At 31.9% G+C, this 22,205-nt stretch overlaps 4 protein-coding genes across 4 annotated transcripts; 2 read left to right on the forward strand and 2 right to left on the reverse strand.

Annotated features, from left to right (window-relative positions):
• Nucleotides 1-3,140: 3,140 nt before the first annotated feature.
• LOC139841537 (uncharacterized) lies at nucleotides 3,141-3,650 on the reverse strand. The gene has a single exon (XM_071831750.1). The coding sequence runs from the start codon at nucleotides 3,648-3,650 to the stop codon at nucleotides 3,141-3,143; it is 510 nt and encodes a 169-aa protein (XP_071687851.1).
• A 619-nt stretch (nucleotides 3,651-4,269) lies between these two features.
• LOC139876351 (histone H4) lies at nucleotides 4,270-4,858 on the forward strand. The gene has a single exon (XM_071863662.1). It carries the CDS (start codon nucleotides 4,388-4,390, stop codon nucleotides 4,697-4,699), a length of 312 nt encoding a protein of 103 aa, XP_071719763.1. The 5' UTR covers nucleotides 4,270-4,387; the 3' UTR covers nucleotides 4,700-4,858.
• Nucleotides 4,859-4,932: 74 nt separating this feature from the next.
• LOC139876361 (ACT domain-containing protein ACR9-like) lies at nucleotides 4,933-8,511 on the forward strand. The gene is made up of 6 exons (XM_071863673.1): nucleotides 4,933-5,303; nucleotides 5,454-5,672; nucleotides 5,745-5,850; nucleotides 6,720-7,074; nucleotides 7,179-7,463; nucleotides 8,190-8,511. The coding sequence occupies exons 1-6, from the start codon at nucleotides 5,060-5,062 to the stop codon at nucleotides 8,334-8,336; spliced, it is 1,356 nt and encodes a 451-aa protein (XP_071719774.1). The 5' UTR covers nucleotides 4,933-5,059; the 3' UTR covers nucleotides 8,337-8,511.
• A 3,073-nt stretch (nucleotides 8,512-11,584) lies between these two features.
• Nucleotides 11,585-14,013, reverse strand: LOC139876365 (THO complex subunit 4A-like). Its single transcript, XM_071863682.1, has 5 exons — nucleotides 13,692-14,013; nucleotides 13,416-13,565; nucleotides 13,065-13,133; nucleotides 12,801-12,976; nucleotides 11,585-12,019 (listed from the first exon to the last, which is right to left on the reverse strand). Exons 1-5 carry the CDS (start codon nucleotides 13,860-13,862, stop codon nucleotides 11,845-11,847), a joined length of 741 nt encoding a protein of 246 aa, XP_071719783.1. The 5' UTR covers nucleotides 13,863-14,013; the 3' UTR covers nucleotides 11,585-11,844.
• Between the last annotated feature and the right edge of the window lie 8,192 nt (nucleotides 14,014-22,205).

Below are 22,205 nucleotides of genomic sequence, written 5' to 3' on the forward strand. Positions count from 1 at the left end.
ATATGTTTCATTATATTCATTTTATTTATTTTAATAAATAAGATATTAATATAGTTTACTTTTATGTATTAAATATATTGTTATATGAATATCATTTGTTAGTTAATTTAATGAAAATATTAAGATATGGGTAATAATCCTTTGAGATTTAATAATAATAATAATAATAATAATGCGAATTTTATATAAGATGATAAGTTTAATAATATTTGTAATGTTAATGATAATGATACTACTTAGTTTTTAATAAAATTATAGTTTAAAATGATGATACTAATAATAATAACCTAAGTGATAATAATAATGTTAATTCTAATATCCACATTAGTAATAATAATTACAAAATTTTTATTAATCATTTTAGTACTAAGGATGATAATTTTAATAGAAATGATAATAATAATAATAATAATAATAATAATAATAATAATATTAATAATAATAATAATAATAATAATAATAATAATAATAATAATGATATTATTAACAATAATGATAATAATATTAATTGTATTAACAATACTAATAATTATGTTCTTCATATTAGTAATAACCTAATAACAATAATAACTAATAATAACAATAATAATAATAATAAAAATGATTAATAAGTAAACTACCTCAATGGAGTAGCCCTTAAAAATAATGCCCAAGTCCGGGTTTGAACCCGCGACGTCCCGCTATATGTACCAAATCTAAAATCAAATTTTCAAGTTCCAATTTATATCACATAAATAGAAGCACTATCAAACAATCATCACATATGATGCAAATTATATTACTAAGAGCCAACAAGAAGAACCTATCGGAGATGTAAAAAGAATATATGGAAGAACAAAACCTAATCAGAGGACCATCAAGCCCGGATCCAGAACTCGATCTTAATTGGAAACAAAATCTGAAATCCAATCACAATTCGTGATGATTTTCGTCCTGAATTGAAGCTCCAAATAGTTTGAATAAGTGATAAGGAATCCGAATTTGAGCTCAATTTAATTTGAAAATGAATCAATCATTCCGGAGACCAAAAGGAGCATGTTTTCGGTTTAACAATGAACACAAGCTCAAAATTTGTCAAACTGCTGGTGTTTATATGAAAGGATGATAATGATCATCGAATGTTATTGTGATGAATTGATGATAATGATTGAAGTTTTAACTTTAATTTGTGATGTTGCACATCAAATAGGAATCTCTTAATTTGAGTTCATGAATATGACAAACTGTAGCAATATAGGGTAAAGTATATGAATCTGAATTCATTGTTTTGGTGATTTGTTTATATAAGATTTGGTATTTATGAAATAAAAATTTTTGATATAAAAATCAATATGTAAACTAGATGTATCTCACTGACTATATGATAGAGAGATGATAATTTCGGTACAGAGAGAAAAAAAAATGGAAGAGAGATGTTGGAACATATCTGCATATTATCTATATTTATAATTTTATATATAATTAATAATATAATTCTAATAATAATTAATAATAGTAATAATTAAATATAAACGAGGAAGAAAATGTGTAAAGGAATAATTCCTTGATTAATTACTGCCGACAGTTCATTACGGGAATTATATCGTACTCCGTTGTTAATCAGTGGAGGATAAAAGTTCTCAGAAAAATCCCAAAATTTTAAATTAAGTATCTTTATTTATTTTGGTCATTATGATATAAAATTAGGTCATTAACTATTAATTAAAAATTACATTAATTACTTACTCCCAACCCCAAGTAAAATATAAAAAGTTTTAAATTTCATCAAATAGTTCCTAAATATATTTTTAATAAGCCTATAATTTATATAACTCATTTTCGGATCACCGTTTATTTTAAAATCACATAAGTTCATTTTTAACTTGTTTAATATCGATCGAAACAACAAACGAGTATTACAATCATTTATTATTTATTTTTAATATACTTTATTTATATATAGATATGTTTTAGATAATAATTATTATAATATCCTATTTTTATTTTATTTTACATAATTAAATTTTAATAGCATGCCATATAATATTTCGAATTATATTTCCAATTTATATATATACACATATCTATTTACAATTAATCGTTCGTGAATCGTTGGAAATTGTCAAAGGTCAAATGAATATATGAAACAGTTCAAAATCTTGAAACTCAATAATACAGACTTTGCTTATCGTGTCGAAAACATATAAAGATTAAATTTAAATTTGGTCGAAAATTTTCCGGTCGTCACACCTTATATGGTTCTTTTCTGTTTTTGTTTATGTTCGGTTGCTGCTTATTTGGGTCTTTCTTTTCATTTTCCCCGTCGTCGAGCCTTTCATGAGCTTGATGTTGTTGTCGGCGGTGTTGACTTAGTTGACTTCGGCAAATAGGCATTGGGTTAGGTGTTCTTGGGTTGCCCGGTGTTTGATTTGGGTACGCGGCTTATGAGGAGTGACGATGCGGTTGTGAATACGAGATCGAGATTATGTATTTGTGTTAGACTTAGGATTGGTGGTTTTATATGTAATCTCATTTTCAATTTCAACGACGCTCGTTTTGTGAGCGTTTGTCAATGAGTTTTGGTCGTATGTGACCAAATACTCACTTTACAGATCGATAGGATCTGATCAATGTAACTCTAATGTACTCCACCGGATCTTCCGATCTAATATATATATATATATATATATATATATATATATATATATATTAGTATTTTTGTAAAAAAAAAAAAATTCTATTATATAGAATAATATTATCTATCTATTATCTATTATTCTTATGATAGCATTTACGGTATTTATATTATTCTAATTATACATTACATGTTACAGTACATATCTAAAATCTATATATATATATATCTATTAGATCATGAATAACCCTGCCTGTAACGTTACAGGCAGATTGTCCACTTTTTGGCCAAAAAGTGCAATCTGCCTGTGACGTGGCAGTGTCACCATTTGACACCAAAATAACCCTGACGATCCTCCAGTGTCAAATAGGTCCCATCAGTTTTATTTTTTCTTTTTCTTTTTTATTTTATTATGCATACAAATTATATTACATATAATTAAAAACATATAAAAATTAACCATTACATAAAATTTAACCATTACATAAATTTAACCATTCATGGTGCGGAATGCGGACAGAAGGTTTCAAATATGCTCAACTAGATCATCGGTTAGTTGGTCGTGCACCGTCCTATCTCTTATTTCTCGGATGATAACGTCTTGATCCAGTCCTCTATTCGGTATCCGTTCTGGACGATTCTCCATATCTTCGGTAATGAACTCTTCCTCCCAATCACTTAACGCAAATCCTTGATCTTCCAAAATCATATTATGTAATATGATATAACAGTCCATAACTCTCCGCATCTTGTTTACCGACATAGTGCGTGCTGCTAACCTTAAAATATGAAATCGACCTTGAAGAACCCCAAATGTACTCTCTACATCTTTTCGGGCACTAGCTTGAAACCTAGTAAACTTAATCCTTGGATCATCTGTCGGACACGCAAAACCTTTGACTAGAGTAGCCCAGTTAGGATATATACCGTCAGCTAGGTAATAGCCTTTTGTGTACTGATTACCGTTTACCTCAAATAGTGCAATAATACGCACGTATTCCGAATCGGAATCGTAACTAAGTAAATACGATGCCATGAAAGAAAAATAATTGATAATTATGAGATAAAATTGTATGATTTAATTGATAGAAATGAAAGAAAAATAAAAGAGAAATGGTGTGTTAAAAGTGTAGAATGTATGAGTTTATATAGATAAAAATATATAGAATTTAAAAAAAACACAAAAAATAGCCGTTAGCCAACTACTTTATTTTTCAGTCAGTCCGCGACTGACACGTGTACCTGACGCTGCCTCACCCTTCCGTGAAAAACTTGACTAACGCCCCTCCCACGTCACCGGTAACGCCCCACTAGAGGCGTCAGGGGGCGTCACCCAATGCCAGCGGGTCTGACGGGACCCCTCTGACGCCGCATTAAAATTGGTCTTACGGAGTATAATCTATATCTATAATCTATAATAATCTATAATCTATAATTTTAAGTATTTTTTTTTTTTTTTAAGAAACTTAAAATATCCGTATAATAAGATGTGTACTCCGTTAGATGTACAAATTCGTTTTAAAATTCAAAGAGAAAGCACACCACACGGATCGTCATCCTAAGCCACTCATCCACCGTCCATTTTTTCTGATGTAAATATTCATCAAACGGCTCCAATTCATTCTCAATTTTTTCAATTCCCATCTCTCAAAAACTTTCAAACCGCGCCTTGCTTCCCACACCTTAAAAACCCCCAAACACCAGCGAATCAAAAATCAAATATCACCGTTCGCCTTATTCAATAGCAAAAATCAAATCACAAAAACCCTAAAAATGTCAGGACGTGGAAAAGGAGGCAAGGGGCTAGGAAAGGGTGGAGCCAAACGACATCGTAAGGTTCTTCGTGATAACATTCAGGGAATCACAAAACCAGCTATTCGCAGATTGGCTCGTAGAGGTGGTGTTAAACGTATCAGTGGTTTGATCTATGAAGAGACACGTGGCGTTCTTAAGATCTTTCTAGAAAATGTCATCAGAGACGCTGTTACCTACACTGAGCACGCTCGCCGCAAAACTGTCACCGCTATGGATGTCGTTTATGCTCTGAAACGTCAAGGCCGTACACTCTACGGATTTGGCGGCTAGATCTAGGGTTTTAAGTTTCTATATTTTATTGTAATTGTTTTCTTGTTATGATAATATCATATTATCATGTTATTAGTTAAATAGTTAATGAATGAAATTCAGCTTTTACTTAATTTTGTCTCTATCTTTATATATTTGTGTGGTATTAATTTGTCACAAGTGTTGGAGCGATTCAGTTTATTATTTATGTTACATTTAATATTCAAAGTGGCAATAATTGACGAATTGTTTTTTATGTTGTTGCCACGTGGGGCCAAACCTCACCAAATAAATAAAGGAACTTATAGATTAATATGTTAATGGATGGATTCAATCATAAAAGAGAGACGAAGGAAAGAACTAAGTAGATTTGAAGTTTAAATGGAGAAGTTATTTAGTTTAGGAGATGGAGACTGCAGCCGAGGTGAGTCTGGGTGCTGGTCGTTTCAGGCGGCTGGTGCGGTCCCTGATATTGGTGTGCCTAGTGATGAAGCGGTGGTGATTCAGAAAGGGAAGAAACAAGGTGAACCGTATGTGATTACGGTTAATTGTCCGGATAAAGCTGGACTTGGTTGTGATATTTGTTGGATCATACTTGATTTTGGTCTTTATATTGTTAAAGGAGGTCAGTCTCAGTCCCCTTTCTATTTTCTTATTTCTCAGTTTAGTGTTTGTGCTTATCGACATCAATAGATTTTAAGGTACATCACTGAAATAGATTTGCTTTAGTCGGATTACTTATTAAATTGATTTATGGGTTTTGTATTTGGTTTAGATTTCACGACAGATGGAATATGGTGCTACATAGTATTATGGGTGTTTCCGTATTCAACATCACCTACGGTAAGATGGTCGAACATAAAAGAGCGACTTCTGGCTGTATGTCCGGCATTTTCTGTTTCAGCATACTTAAACGAGACGCCACCTAAACCTGTGGCCTCTCAAGTCTACCTATTGACATTTTGCAGCACTGATCGCAAGGGATTATTACACGGTAACTTGCATTTTTTCTATTTTAATTTACTTTTTGGTTATGAAAGCTAATATGTAAATTGTTTTGCTTTAGATGTGACTCGAGTTCTTTGTGAACTTGAGCTTATGATCCAGAAAGTGAAAGTGACTACAACCCCTGATGATCGTGTCATGGACCTATTCTTTATAACTGATAACTTGTGAGGGTTTGTTTCTTATTACTCTTTCTTTGCATTTTGGTTGTAATTTGTTTGTGCATTTTGTGGATCAACTTTGCATGCCAAATGATGAATCAGAATGAAACCGCATGTCTTGTGGTTTTGTACAAAATTTGAATTTATCGATGAATATTTATCGGTGTTTTACGCATTTGAACCTGAGGTTGAACACTTTGTACACTTTCGTGAACTATTAGTACTTGGAAGTAAATAAGGTCAAATGGTCCCTGAACTTTGAAAGGCTTAGACCTTACTAGACTAATGATAATTTACGTTTTGAGGAATTTGTCAAACTAGGTTAGTCTTGGTGAGTCAATGGTGGCTTATCAAAATGTAACGTACTAAAATACTTAAATATCTGTATGCAGTACGAGATTTGGGTAGTATGATAGCTTTATGTAGATGCTAGCCGATTCAGTACTCTTGATCTGGGTATGAGATGAGTTATAATTACATATTTTAGGGAAGCTTTACATGAACAATTTTCATATTGAACTTCTGTTAATAGTTTTACTTGTATCTTAGAGTAAAGAGAGTAGTGATTTGGGGGTGATGATCAGTTAAGACTCCTTATTTCCTTTATATATATATATATATATATATATATATATATATATATATATATATATATATATATATATATATATATATATATATATATATATATATATTCTTTCCTGAATTATTCAGTTATTGCTTATAATCTGCCCAACATTCGCATGTTTTAGAAATTTGACAGACACTTGTGAGTGACAGTTGGTGAAATATCTGTTAATATGATTTTAAAAAGCTTGCCAATTGGAGCATGTAGTTAATCTTTATTTAATACCTCTGATGCAATCTTATTTCAGGGAGCTATTACACACAAAAAAGAGAAGAGACGATGCATGTGATAAATTGCTTGGTGTGTTAGGCGAATCATGTACAAGTGTCGATATCCGGTCAGCATGTTACAAGAATGACGGTGTACGGTCACCCATCTCTTCTCTTTCTCAGGTCGCATCTGCAGAATTATTTCGATCCGAATTATCAGAAAAAGAGGAACGATCACAAGCTCTTAGTGCAGACGTCAAAAAGTTGAAACATGCCAGTGTCACAATCGATAACTCCTTGAGTCCAGCTCATTCACTACTTCAAATTAACTGCATTGATCACAAAGGTTTTCTATATGACATCATGCGCATATTAAAAGACTTCGATATACAGGTAACATATGATTCACACCATAAATGCATACTTTTTTATTTATTTTTACTATTAGTATTTTTTTTTTGTAGCTACCTTCATTTGATTATTAGGTGTTTTTATAGATTGCTTATGGGAGATTCTCACCAGTTAACAAAGGACATCGTGACTTGGATCTATTTATTCGTCAAAGGGACGGTTCAAAGGTTGTGAACCATGAGAAGCAAGATGAAGTGATTTCTCGTCTAAAACTGCAAATGCTTCACCCATTGCGTGTAACTATAACCAACCGTGGACCAGATACGGAACTTGTAGTTGCTAATCCGGTAGAGCTATCTGGAAGGGGACGGCCAATGGTTTTCTATGATACAACGCTTGCACTCAAGCTTCTTGGAATATGTGTCTTCTCGGTAAGTAATGCCTACACTATATGCCCAACAAAATTAGTGGGACCCATGTCAAAACTTCTCAAGGTATTAGGGGTGTTTGATATTTAGTTTGAAACAGTTTAATTTGATAATCAAACCGAATTCTAACCGGAATAAAACCAAACAGAGTTTAAATTTGGTTTTCGGTTCGTTTTTAGATTTTACTTTTTGAATTCGGTTTAGCTAAATTCAACTAATAATATATTTTTATTATTAATATATAGAATATAGATGATAAACCGATTTTAAAACATAATATTAAATTCAAAATCAAATTTTTATGGTTATTTTGGTTAAGTTATGATTTTTTGGTTATTTCGGTTTTACCCGCAATCACACCTACTTCAAATTCGGTTTTGGTTTCGAATCTGAATTCGGTTTTCGATTCGGTTTCAAATTTGAATTTGGTTTTTGGTTTTATTCTAAAAAGTTAAAAAAATGAATACCGAACCGAATAAGCTTAAAAGCGAACCGATGAACAATCCTAGGTATATTCTAGGGTATATTCTAGGTTATAGGAATGATTGTTTGCAGTCTGTATCTCACCTCCCCATACCCTTCATTTGTGAAATTTTGGCGTTGTATGTCAAAACTGAGGTAAAACTGGAAATAAATAAAAAAGACGCATGTTTTAAAGTTTATATCTTACGTATGTATGTGGAGACTCACTCTCATATGAATTGGGTTGTGGATGGTGTGTGTTTGTAGGCGGAGATTGGAAGACATTCAACGGATAACGGTGAATGGGAAGTGTACAAGTTTCTATTGGAGGAGAGTTGCAAGTACAAATTAGGAAGCATGGTGGTTAGAAATCAGATTGTGGACAAAGTCAGAAGAAGCCTCATGGGATGGTGATGAATGTTGCTGGTGTTAATTTCAGATTTTTGTCATCATCATCTATTTAACAACACTTGACGTGTTATAACTAATTGGTATTACATACATTCGTGTCAATCGCAGTGTGTTTGAATTCTTTGTTTCGGTTAGACCCAAAACCCATGAAATCAACAAAGCTTCGCTGCATCAAGTATCTGATTTGCATCCATGAAAACACAGATTAGCTGTTAATAATGTGGAAGTTTGATCAGCAAGTGAATGAATTATCTGATTTCTACTGGGTTAGGAAAGCAGAGCCTTTCTTTTTTGCGGTCGTTTGTCTTAATAAGTTAAGCAGTATTTTGGTTCAAGTGGTCGCGAATTTATTTGTTTACATTAGCGAGCAATGCGAACTCTTACTATTCAAGGTTACGTAGGAGTCATGGCTTAAACAGTTAAACTCTAAATATCCTAGGTTGCGTAGGAGTTATTGCTTACCACGGTGTTGTGAATTATAATGGTTTTTTAGAAGGTATCTATATACATTGAAACTTGAAGTTGAAGGTAAAAAGTATATCTACTAACATATGCAAAGACTAGAAGTCTAGAAGTCACTGCACTAGCAGTAGTTGATGACTTGCTGTATAACATGGGTCATAGACTAGAGAGAAGCTTACTGCTTACACAAGTGAGTAAATACTAAGGTATTTATTTATTTATTTTATTTTATTTTTATATATATATATATATATATATATATATATATATATATATATATATATATATATATATATATATATATATATATATATATTTTTATATGAGAGACGAGAGAAAAATACTACTATAATAAAATACTTTCACTGTAACTGATTATGTTGATGAAGGATCTGATGGTTTGTTGTTGTGTTATCAAGGAACACAACTCGTATCTGATAATGGAGAAAGAAATGATGCAACATATGTAATAATAATTTGACAATTTAACATATCTCGATTGTAACACAAATATTTTCTTTCCGGAAGATGAGAGACCCTCATGACTCTTGAAATGTTTGAAGGTGTTGAAATACAATGTTATGACTTGTATAGTTTATGGCTAGAGTTATTTACCAAATTTCAAGCCAGGTCATTTTTTCGTACTTTCTTCTCTTATACCACGCGATAGGTCAGCGAAGCGTGAGCGGGCGCGGAGAAGGAAAGGCTAAAGACTTCAGCCTAACCGGAATGAGCAAGGACGAAATGACAACATGAGGTGCCCGGGGCACCCCCATTTAGAAAGAAGGGTCGAAGTTTTTGGGCCTGTAGCTTTACCGTCCCCCTTCGTCGGGCGGTGCGCCACCAGAAATCGGGCTTGAAGCTCTCACCTTAACGAGCCGACAGCTGATGGCACCCTGTTTTTCTGTCCTTTTGAATTTTGCATTTTAAATCATAACTAAAAAGACAAAACCAGTCTAATTTTGAGACTTTATGTACTAATCTCTGATAGAGCTTCAGATCTATATAACCATAATCCTATCTTGACCTGAGCCAAAACAAATCAGGTGCTCCCAGATTAGATTTGTGTGTGACTATTGTAGACCACAACATCTAAGATTTTATGCAACCTTTTATGCAGTGGCGGAGCTTGAACGTGGCGGTTGGAGGGGCCAATTTTTTTCTAATGTGTGATGTTTTTTAAGGAAAAAAATAAAAATAAAACGCCAACTTTGGTGGATAAATTTGCATATTTTAACACACATTTTAGGTGACAATATCGATTCTAATTGTACATCATCTAAGTTTAACTTCTTAAACTTTAGTTTTAATCAAGGTAAAAATGTCAAGAGATATGAAAGAATGAAGTAGATTGTTGATGAAAACAAAATCTGCGAGCCTTCACCATTTTCGTCATATCTTCTTCATACGGACTCCGATTTAGTTGATTCAAAAGCTCAAACCTCCGTAACTAAGGGCTACAAAATACCATTACTTACGGAAACTTTTGGAGGAGCGGGCCCCCCTCCTGCCCTAATAAAGCTCCGCCCCTGCTTCTATGAAAACAATCAAGAAACACACCTTTGCATCACACCAGCACCAAAGTATTAGTCCCATCCAACAAAGTGACACATATCGCACCATGGTTAGCAATAAAAACCTTTTTTCTTTGGAACTTCAGCATGTTAAATGGAGATGAAAGCTTTTAGAATGCTCAAACACCCAATTAAATATCATCTTCACGTAACAATTCTCCACCACTAGAACTAGAGGCTCCTCAAACACTTGAAGATCACTAAGGCGGTAAAAGTCAATAATTTGGTAATTCCTTGTGAAAAGAATGGTTTAGGGTGTTCCAAAAAAGGAAATGTGAAGACTTCCGCGCCTATATCTAGATAACATCTATGGGATGTAAACCATAAATTTCCTCATAGGACTTGTCAGCCTCGTCATATAACGGGTAAGGTTAACCGGGCTATTTCATGACCGTTTCCAAACCTTTTAATGCGGTTTAGACCGGAGACCTCACGTGAGAATATCAAGACTACAACCCCTAGTCTACCTTCAGATGGTTCCTATCAGCCTCAATTACCAAGCTTTTTACCTTTATAATGTAAATGAGCAAGTAAAGTTACGTTTACTCTAAATTCCAACCAAAACCCCTGGATATCATGTCCTAGGTACCTCCACGACCATGTAAATTCCATTAATTATATTGTATATCCATGTAAAAACTCGAAGCTTTTCAATGTTGGTATCTTCCAAACTTTCAACTAATAAACCTCAGTTTCAGGTCCCAACTTCCAACTGATAAAACCTCAAATAGGTTATACAAGAAGTAAACCCCCTCCAGAGTAGAGTTAACTCTTTACCTATTCAATCATATGCTACATATCTGGCTTTCACAGGTTCATTATTCCAAGTGCTCAACTATAATGCACAAAAAAATGCATCTTCCACTTCAGAATGATTGAACCATAAACCATCAGGCCAATTTCCCCAGTCCGGACAATCACACTGTGGAGCCAATTGCAGCCACTCTGTTTCTAGGTTAACCTGTTTTCCACATTGTCAACAAGTTAACTCAAAGAAGGTATACTAATACTTCATTTTAATATGATGGTCATTGCAACTCATAACCAAGCCACCCACCAGACCTCATAATAATAAGAAAAACATGAACAAGGTAAACAATACCTCAGATTAATGCTGGTATTCCATCATCTTCAAGGCAATTATCTCCATTGAAGATATAGAGAAAATCATTCCACTTAAATGCCTCAGCGTCTAAGTTCATTTTCTTAGAAAACTAAGCTAAATTATTGAGTATAGAACCACAAACAGAATCACAAGACGAATACACAGGCTGTCAACTAACACAATGTTTTCAAAACTCATAAAACAATAATAATGCAGACAAACACAACTCCATAGCAACTACTAATGTTCTAGAGTTCTCCCCCTAGTGCTTTGTCCTTGGGCTAGAGAGCTTGTGTTCATAGAATACAAACGATGCTTAGCTGTTATAACAGCAACCGTTAAATAAACATCAACAAGCATGAGACAAGATTCAATTTGTGTGCATTGATTCTGTGTGATACTTCTCCAGATCAGCATCAAGATCATCCGCAGATATCTTCTCTCCGCGACCTCCACGTCCACGTCCACGGCCTCCCCTTGCAGCAAATCCTCGGCCTCCGGACCCACCACGCGGTCTCCCAAATCCACCACTCCTACCAGCCCCACTGTTCAATATTTACAACACACACCAAAAAAAAAAAAAAAAAAAATCAGACATCCAAATAAAAGATATTGTTCAGTGTAACGAAGTTGCCGCTACTTTGAAAATTTCTCAGATTACATGTCTCAATTAGACGATTATATCAGTTACATACAAGCGTTATCGATCATATAAGTTAGTTATTTCAAACCTTTGACCGACGCAGACTAATTTTTGGAGGGATTTTGGCACGTCGCGTCGGGTATCTTTCAAAACCGATTAATCTAGGTTTAAATCCATGTTTTATAACACAGTTAACTTCACATATATTTATTCAAGGAATTGCCAACTGTTCATTAGATCAGCATCTTATAATCAATAGTTTCACACATATTTGTTAAAGATGACTAATCTCATCATGTATATGTCAACTAGCAGATAGGTTTTATGTTGATAATCGGTTTCATTGAGACACAATCCTTAAATGTGATAATAATTAGATCTCTCTGTATCAAAAGGCATTGGTTTTTCATGTGCTGAAAAACCGTTCGTATAAACAAAAACAGACATCGCAAGCTAATTCTGTGCAGCAACCCACCAAATATTCCTTTTGCTGGTTGGCACTAATGTCATGGAACAACCCACTTCTTTATACAGATATGTTAAAAGAGGTTCATATGTATGATTAACCAATTTTAAGAAATCACACAGCGCAATTACATGTCAAAACTTTCAAAATAACATACAATCAAATGTCAGATATATTCTAATTATAAAATATAATTATAATTATATAAAAGACATACCTTCTAGGGTAACCGTTTCCAAAATTGTTGTTTGCAGATGGACCACCATTAGGAGCTACTATATTTAATCCCACGATCTCTATTTTCATTGGCTTCCCATCAAGTTGAACATTGTTATACCTCTTGACAGCAGCTAACGCGTCTTGCCGTCTTGAAAACACGATCTCAGCAGTTCCCTGGACAGAAACGAAACTACATATTAACGACACGCAAGCATAATTAAACCTTCTTAAAAAATGCTCCCAAAGTTAAAAAAGGATCTACCTTTGATCTCCCGCTTCTATCGTAATGTATAGAATACTTTTTAAGATCGCCAACTTCTGCAAACAGCTCCTGCACATATTAAATTCACAAAATTCACCAACACTTCTTTGGTTCATATGACTATCAAGTCAAAATAGAGACATAAAAGTGCATAAAGCTGACTAGCTGAGTCATATTCATATTGTATATCCACCAAGATATATTTAATATACTAACAGTAATTTCAATTCGCTTTAATTACCATTAGACTAACTACACACATATCCACAAGTTAATTCACATACATGTAGAAGAATTAAATCAAGAAACAAATTTTCGCAATTACACAAATAAACAAAGTGCCCTAATCACCTTAATATCCTCATTCGAGACACCGTAGTCAAGGTTGGATATGTACAGCTTCGTTCCAGTTTCAATTGCAGAAGACCGACCACCAGGTCCAAAGTTCCCCATGGGCTGATCCGTACCACCGAACATATCATGTATCATAGCATCAGGTGCCTAAATTAAACACATAAAAACCCTAAATAAATATACATTACTACTAATCATCACCCACAGCTACATATCAACGACAAAAAGTATCAAATTTCCTAATTTTATTACAATTTGAACTAAAAAATCAACCTTAGGGCCGCCATAAGGAGTAGATCGGTTGGTACCGCGGTTATTGAACCGACGTGTAGGTCCAGGACCGGACGAACGTCCACGTCCACGGCCGCGGCCACTGCCATCGCCGGACTTCTTATTGTTCTTGATGAGATCATCAAGTGACATATCTAAAGCAGCACCGGCCATTAGTACAGAAAGAAAGTGGATTTGCTGATGATGAAGATAAGTGTTTGGGTTGAATTTGTAGTTATAGATGAGATCGGATGAATAAACTAGGGTTTGGAACTGCAAAAGGGATACTTTTTATGAGTTCGGGTTGAATGAACTCGTTATTCTGCCCTAAATAGATTAACAATTATTTTAGTTTGTATTTTATTTTAGTTTGTATTTTATATTTTATACAGTATAGAGTATATTTTATACAGTATACAGTATATTAATAATTAATTTGATTTATTTATTTTAGAGAGAGGGACAACTTATCTAGTCGTGGGTTTATTATACCTTTGGTGGAGTAATAACTTCCTTCTAATCTATGGTACAATATATGATGAATAATTGTATATACCTCACATTACTCATAACTTTGGTAGAATTTATATTGTTGTTCTTGATTATTTATTTATTGTTTTAATTCAAATTCAATTTAAATTTAATTATTATTATTTACCTTATATACTAATATGTACCAGAAAACATGTCGTTTTATTAAATAAACCTTATCAAACGACATTTTACCCTCCCTTTAAAAGCATCCATACTTTCCAATACCTTCTCCATTTATTCTCTCCCAAAAATCTAAACAAAAACACGTACTCATCTCCATCTTCTCTTCAATTAAGGTAAAATTTAGGGTTCGTCGTTGAAAGGACCCGTTCATATACATTATAAACGATTCACAATAGTTGATTACATTGCGAGGTATTTGACCTCTATATGATACATTTTACAAACATTGCATTCGTTTTTAAAAGACAAACTTTCTTTACATCAAAAATTGACAGGCATGCATACCATTTCATAATATCCACTATCCAACTATAAATTGATTTAACAATAATCTTTGATGAACTCAATGACTCGAATGCAACGTTCTTCGAAATATGCTATGAAAGACTCCAAGTAATATCTTTAAAATGAGCAAATGCACAGCGGAAGATTTCTTTAACACCTGAGAATAAACATGCTTTAAAGTGTCAACCAAAAGGTTGGTGAGTTCATTAGTTTATCATAATCATTTATTTCCATCATTTTAATAGACCACAAGAATTTCATTTCCAGTTCTCATAAATATACGTCCCATGCATAGAGACAAAAATAATCATTCATATGGTGAACACCTGGTAACCGACATTAACTAGATACATATAAGAATATCCCCTATCATTCCGGGATCCTCCTTCGGACATGATATAAATTTCGAAGTACTAAAGCATCCGGTACTTTGGATGGGGGTTTGTTAGGCCCAATAGATCTATCTTTAGGATTCGCGTCAATTAGGGTGTCTGTTCCCTAATTCTTAGATTACCAGACTTTAATAAAAAGGGGCATATTCGATTTCGATAATTCAACCATAGAATGTAGTTTCAATTACTTGTGTCTATTTTGTCAAACATTTATAAAAGCGCATGTATTCTCAGTCCCAAAAATATAAAGGGTAAAAAGACAAATGAAACTCACCATACTGTATTTCGTAGTAAAAATACATATAACGTCATTGAACAAGTGCAAGGTTGGCCTCGGATTCACGAACCTAAATTAATTATATATATTTATGTGTTGGTCAATATTTGTCTAACAAATTAGGTCAAGTCATAGTGTACCACAATCCTAATGCTCGAGACTAATATGCAAAAGTCAACAAAAGTAAATTTAACTCAAAATAATTTCCAAAAATCTATACATGATTAATATATAGTTTAAATATCGTCGTTTTATATTTTTAAATATTTTTAAAAGATTTATTAGAGTAAATAATATAATTTATTTATTAATAAATAAAATTTTATATTAAATTTATATAATAAAATATACTTTTATATATATTAAGTAATAAAATTTATAGGCCAGGTTTATTTAATATCATAAAGATAATATGATAGGTATTATTAAAGTAAGTTATTACACGTAGTAAAATGTGTTTGTATCACATATTTATTTGATAAAATAATATCTATAATGATAGTAAGTAAAAGTTGTATTATTTTGTAATAATAATTATTATTATAAAAATATCAATATTTATAATTACTAAGATGACATTATGATAAAACGATAATTCTAATTATGATAACTTTAATATTTACGATAATTTTTAATATTATCTTTAAAATAATAATTCTATTTAAAATAATAATAATAATAATATTTTATAGTAACAATGACATTTCTATTAAAATGATAATTTTTGTTAAAATGATAGTTTTAATACTAACGATACTTTTAATAATAATAGTAATGATAAAAATAATAAGAACGATAATTTTATCTAAATCAATATCTTATAATATTTTAATTTCATCATGATACTCTTACTCATTATTTCCTAATCGTTTCGTTTAATAGCTTTTAATCGTCTTTTATATCGTGTTCATAATAATGATAATAATAGTAATCAAAATAATTAGGTGTTACAAATATTTGTTTTAATTACACTAATATTAATAATGATAGTTACTATAACATTATTAACGATAATACTAATAATTATCTTAATGATAATATAGTAATAATAATAATAACAATAACAATAACCATTTTTAAATAATGATATATATATTAATAATGATAATAATAATAATAATACTAATAATAATAATTGGATAATAATAATAATACTAATTATAACTTTAACGATAATAACGATAGTAATAATAAAAAAATAACAATTTTTAATGATAAATCCCTTTTATTGATAAAGATAATAATAATGATAATAATAAGATAAAACTAGAACGACGATAATAATAATCATTTTTAATAAAAATATCAAAAATTCAATTGATTATAACTTCTAATCCGTTCATCGAAACCATTCGATATCTAAAGGAAAAGTTCTTAATTTTTCGCTAGCTTTCCAAGGACATGCATATCTTATACCTTATCTCAACCGCAAGTGTAACTAATTCAAGATTCAACCTAACCTGTCTAAGGGCAATATCAAAAGTACAAGCATGCATAATCCTAAATACTAGAGCATTAGTCAGGGATACACTATTAGTATGTAAAAGTTAAATTATGAGTACTCACGTATCAATATTGAGATTCAATATTGCAGGAAAGGTACGTAGACGCAACGGAAATGATAAACACTATATTGACCTCACGAGCATACCCATGAACCATACTCAATCACCTCCATAGCTATAACCCATAATTTCCTTAATCCTATCCTACTCGAAAAACAATTTCGAAATCACTCGGACAGCACTCCGTCGTAATATTTTATGTATACTAATAATATCTTGAAATAATACGGAGTAAATATATATATGTAAATCGATTGAGAGAGTTTAGATAAAAATATTTTCAAGTTTCTATGAAATAATGAAACCTAATGAATTCTATTTATAATAGATTTTTGAATTATTAAAGTGAATTATTAAAGTATGAATTATTAAAGTGAATTATTAAAGTATGAATTATTAAAGTGAATTATTAAAGTATGAATTATTAAAGTAAATTATTAAAGTATGAATTATTAAAGTGAATTATTAAAGTTAAAGTAAAGTAAAAATAAAGTAGAGGTAAAGTTTAAGTATAGTAAAAGTATAAAACTATGTACGTATAATACGCGTATAAATATATATAATATTAATTTAAATTGTTTAATAAAATAAAATATAAATATCGTTATCTTTATCATACTAGTTAAGTAATGAGTTGTCAAAAGTGGTTCTAGATATTTATAAAAGTTATATACGTTTTAATAATAAAGTTCTTTTTAAACTGAAAACGTTTTTGTACGTTTGAAACTAAATAGATCAATCGAGTCTTTATGAGATTCAATCTTCCACTATCCATTGTCTAGTTCTCAATGATTGACAATTTGTTCTTATTTATAAATCACTTTACCATTTTTCGAATATTGTTAAAATGGAAAGATTTCTCAAATCAACGTGGGCGTTTCAACAGAGACTTGTAATCATAATTCAATATATCTGATAATTCAATCATTTGATCTTATCTTCTAATTCCATTAATAAACATTTTGAAACAGATACAATCATATAAAGTATTTAATCTAATATTTTGTTTACGTTTCAAGTTATAATATATATACACATATACATATATAATCATATTCGTTTAATGGTTCATGAATCATTGGAACTTGGTCGAGGTTGAATGAATGTATGAACATAGTTTAAAATTCTTGAAATTTAACTTAACAAATATTGCTTATCGTGTCGGAAACATATAAAGATTAAAGTTTAAATTTGGTTGGAAATTTCCGGGTTGTCACAGTACCTACCCGTTAAAGAAATTTCGTCCCGAAATTTGAGTGGAAAGGTCGTGAATGATAATAAGTATGTTTTCATGATGCATACGGGCTGAAAATTAGAGTTTTATCATCAGCGAATAATTTGGATAAACAATCCATTTATATGAAGAGTACGAATGAAGCTAACATAGAAAAGTGAAATGAGTAAGTGTAGATTCATCTTATCATTTGACGTAGATATGATTGATTCCCAGATTTTAAGAGATTTGAAGAAAATCTTCTTAATAAGATTTGACTCTCCGGTACTCAAGGGAATTAGGATCCTCTTTAAATGTGATCGTCCATTTTAATTGTTCTTTCGGAGATTTTCTTATAAATTCACCTCCTTCGTTTCCTTACAACTAACACCTTCTGTTGATGCATTTTATGCAAGTCCCTAGACATCTACCCACGTCCATTGCAGGTACAACCGTTTACAGGCCACCATGATTGCTCGTTATTATCCTATCCGTGTTTGTATGTGGTTACAGGAACTGCAGGAACGAGATTTAGATGTTTGACTATGTTAGACTTAGTCAGACGTACGAGTGAAGCCTCACTAGTACGGCTGACAAGCTCATACGCACGGTAGATGCTGAGCTAAGTCACAATTACAACCTAAATGAGAAGACATGAGTGAGTGATCACCCGTACGGCTGATGAAGCCAACTCGTACGTGTGATGAATGAAACGTATGGGTGAGTCAACAGCAGGGGTATATAAAGTCTTATGTTCTTCATTTTAGGTTAAGCCTCTCATTTGTTACACACACTCAGATCTAGTGAGCTCCTCCGATTCTCTCTCTCAGTCCAAATCACCCAGGTGGTGAATAATAGCTCTAGGTGTTGATCTAATCACACTTGATTTAGTTGTGGTTTGACTAAATTAATCAAAAAAAAAAACTTAACCTATTCACTAGAGGGTTTGATTCACTTATTTCGCTATTGTGTGAGTTAAATCTATTGATTTCTAAGTTCCTAGTCATGTTTCATCACCTTCTATTCTTTCCCCCTCAACTCATATTTTAAAGTATTCATCAATATGCTCCATCTAGTTCTGATTCTTAATATACTTCTAACTTTCATATCGATCATTCTTCTTTTTCATCTACCGCCGGAAGAATCTATTTACTTCTACTATACTCTTGGGTTTATAGTGTTTCTAGTTCTCCCGTGTCTTTATATTGCTATATGCATCGATATATATGGTTTATAATTTCTGGTTTGTCGTTGGGCTTTATATGTTCCCTTATATTTCAAAGTCTCTGCTTCTGTCTTCTATAATCATTATCATTCACAGTTAATGCTCTCTTTTATTTGCTGCAATTTATACCCCAATTTCTATTTCAGAGTTTTGTCCTTTCATTTCTTCTTCTTGCGATTAAGCACCGCTTGTAATGGTCCAGAATTCACAGATATGAATTTTGGAATGAACATTGTTAATGTTCTAGGAAGGAAATTGTGATGACACGATCTTGACTTGTCAAATTACTAGAATACCTTGGAAAAGGCCGAATCATCAAGAAATATTTTCTTGATATTTTAGAGGTTAAATAGAATACAAGAGTCGTATAACATGGCACATGATGATGTTATGATCTGTGAATCATCACGTTCCATTTAGAAACTCAGCATGACTTACTGTAATATAATCACATTGATCAAGTGTCATTATATTATACTAATTCATGCTTCAGTTCCCAACACTACTTCAAAATATTCCTATTTTAAACTTGAATGTTTCAGAATTTAGAAACTAAAATAGTTTCTTTTATGATGTAATACAGATAGCGCGAAGAGGTAAATGATTTCAAATAAGAAAAATTAAGAAAATATCTTCAGAAATATGGAGGATATTTATAATGAAAGATATGATGATATTTTAGAATTTCTAATATCAGAGGATGATGAAGAATATTGTCCGCAGGGGTTTAGAGTCAGGAGCAAGGTATTCATTAATGACTTCAGTAGGTACTGAATCATTTGGATCCTTTGAAGTCAGCTTCAGTCTTTATAATTTGTCCACATCCTCCTTCCTACTTTGCTCAATCCGTTTTCCAGTTCCAAAACTTCTCTTTTTCTGCGCTTTGCTAGTACACTTCGTCATTATCATCCAGCTTTTACCATTTAAAGTCGTTTATAGTTTTTGCTGCTTCATCAGCATTTTTTTTTCCATTTTCGGAGAACCAATTCGTAGTTCGGAGTGTTTTTCAGAAACTTCACATTCAAATTAAGTCCAGAAGATAGACGTTATATATACACATATAACTGTTGGCGTAGACATGCTGCGAGATTTCAAAATACTGATTGCTAATTCCCAATGATTCGTATGGCAATTCTCATTACAAGATGCGAATGAGTAAATGATGGGGTTTCAATGAATAATTATAATGACTTTTTGGAGAGGCTAAAGTCAAAGGGTAATGAAGTTGTTGGTACATCTGCTAATAATGTGGTGGAATGTAAAAGGTTCCCCGGTAACGATGGTGTATATCTCAAGGTTATAATAAGGTTAGTCTGACTGAAAAGTCGAAGTTGACTTGCTGGAGCTGTGACAAAACTGGCTACTTTGAATAGGAGTCGCAAAGTTATTTTTGCTAATAAATGCCAAAGAATCTGACGCGGATACGTTGTTTAAACTTTTACTTTGGTTTCAAGAGTTTTTCGGGTACATAACTGTGGGTAACATGTGGTTGGATCATCATCTCGATTGCTCATCATTCGAAGTGTCTTCAGAAATTTTCGAAGGGTTTGAACATAGATTGTAATCGTTAACATACATTTGATATTCTAACACAGTTTTGAAGTCAAAATATAGCTTGTGAAAGATGTAAGGATCTAAGAGTGATGATTTTGGTCATATCTCAAGTTGAATTTTGAGATTTCAAAATCAGAATATGTAATTAAATTTTGAATGAGTATGGTTGTTTTGATTTCTATAAAAGAATGTATATTGTTGTGAAAGTAGGGAGTATAATGGATGATTTGCTGAATCAGATTCGAAGAATGTAACATATTAATTGTGAATTTATATATCTCTCGGGTATTACCTACCCGTTAAAAAAAAATTTCACAATTAATATTTTGTACAAAAGAATTTTATTACAGTCTTTATAAAAATATATATATGTATATTTTCTTCAGATGTAACATAGATTTAATGAGTTAATGTTAAATTAAACTCATTTGATTTACGGTTGAAACTAGAATTGAATAATCCCTAAAGGCTTTAAAAAGTACATAACTTTTACGCAGTATTTCTTTAATGACATTGAAATTATGAATCAATACTTCGTTATTTGTTGATGTATGATGTTCGGTTCGTGGAATTCTTGTGAATTTCGCAAAGTACGAATGATGTTATCTGAAAAGTTTCAGGTACATCGATGATGAAAGTGTAAAATCAAATATATACTTGATTTATTATGAATTGGAATTTGTTGAATTACAACAGAGATTGTAGTTAACGCTGGTTAAGTTGCGGCCGAAGGACGTACATTATTGCATATTTGTAATATGAATTAACCGAGTAGTTAAGATTCACACACAATAGCTTAGCACGGAAAGATTTATTTCAATATATATATATATATATATATATATATATATATATATATATATATATATATATATATATATATATATATATATATATATATATATAATATACGTATAATTTCTTTAGAGGGAATGAGTTAATTCTTCATAACTCGTTGATACAATATACACGTTATTGATTCGTAATGATGTCCACAGTGATTCTTGAACTGACGGAGTTTGTGATGTTATCGGTGTTGTTGATTAGGATGTTGACTGTACTGACGATGCTGGTAACGCTGACGGTACTGTTGATGCTGTTGGTAAAGCAAGTTTAGCTTGTTAATCACACACCATTTTTGTCAGGGTTTCTACTCTTCCTTCTATCATTTTGGTTTGCTTAACTGATTTATGGTTAGGGCTAGATTAGATAATCTCTAAGACTTTAGAGATTACATAATCGCCGCGGAATGTTTCTCCAATGAAGTTATGAATTAATACTTCGTCAGT

The sequence above is a fragment of the Rutidosis leptorrhynchoides genome, chromosome 1, assembly GCF_046630445.1.
Source record: "Rutidosis leptorrhynchoides isolate AG116_Rl617_1_P2 chromosome 1, CSIRO_AGI_Rlap_v1, whole genome shotgun sequence".
In the NCBI taxonomy this organism is placed as follows: Eukaryota; Viridiplantae; Streptophyta; class Magnoliopsida; order Asterales; family Asteraceae; genus Rutidosis; species Rutidosis leptorrhynchoides.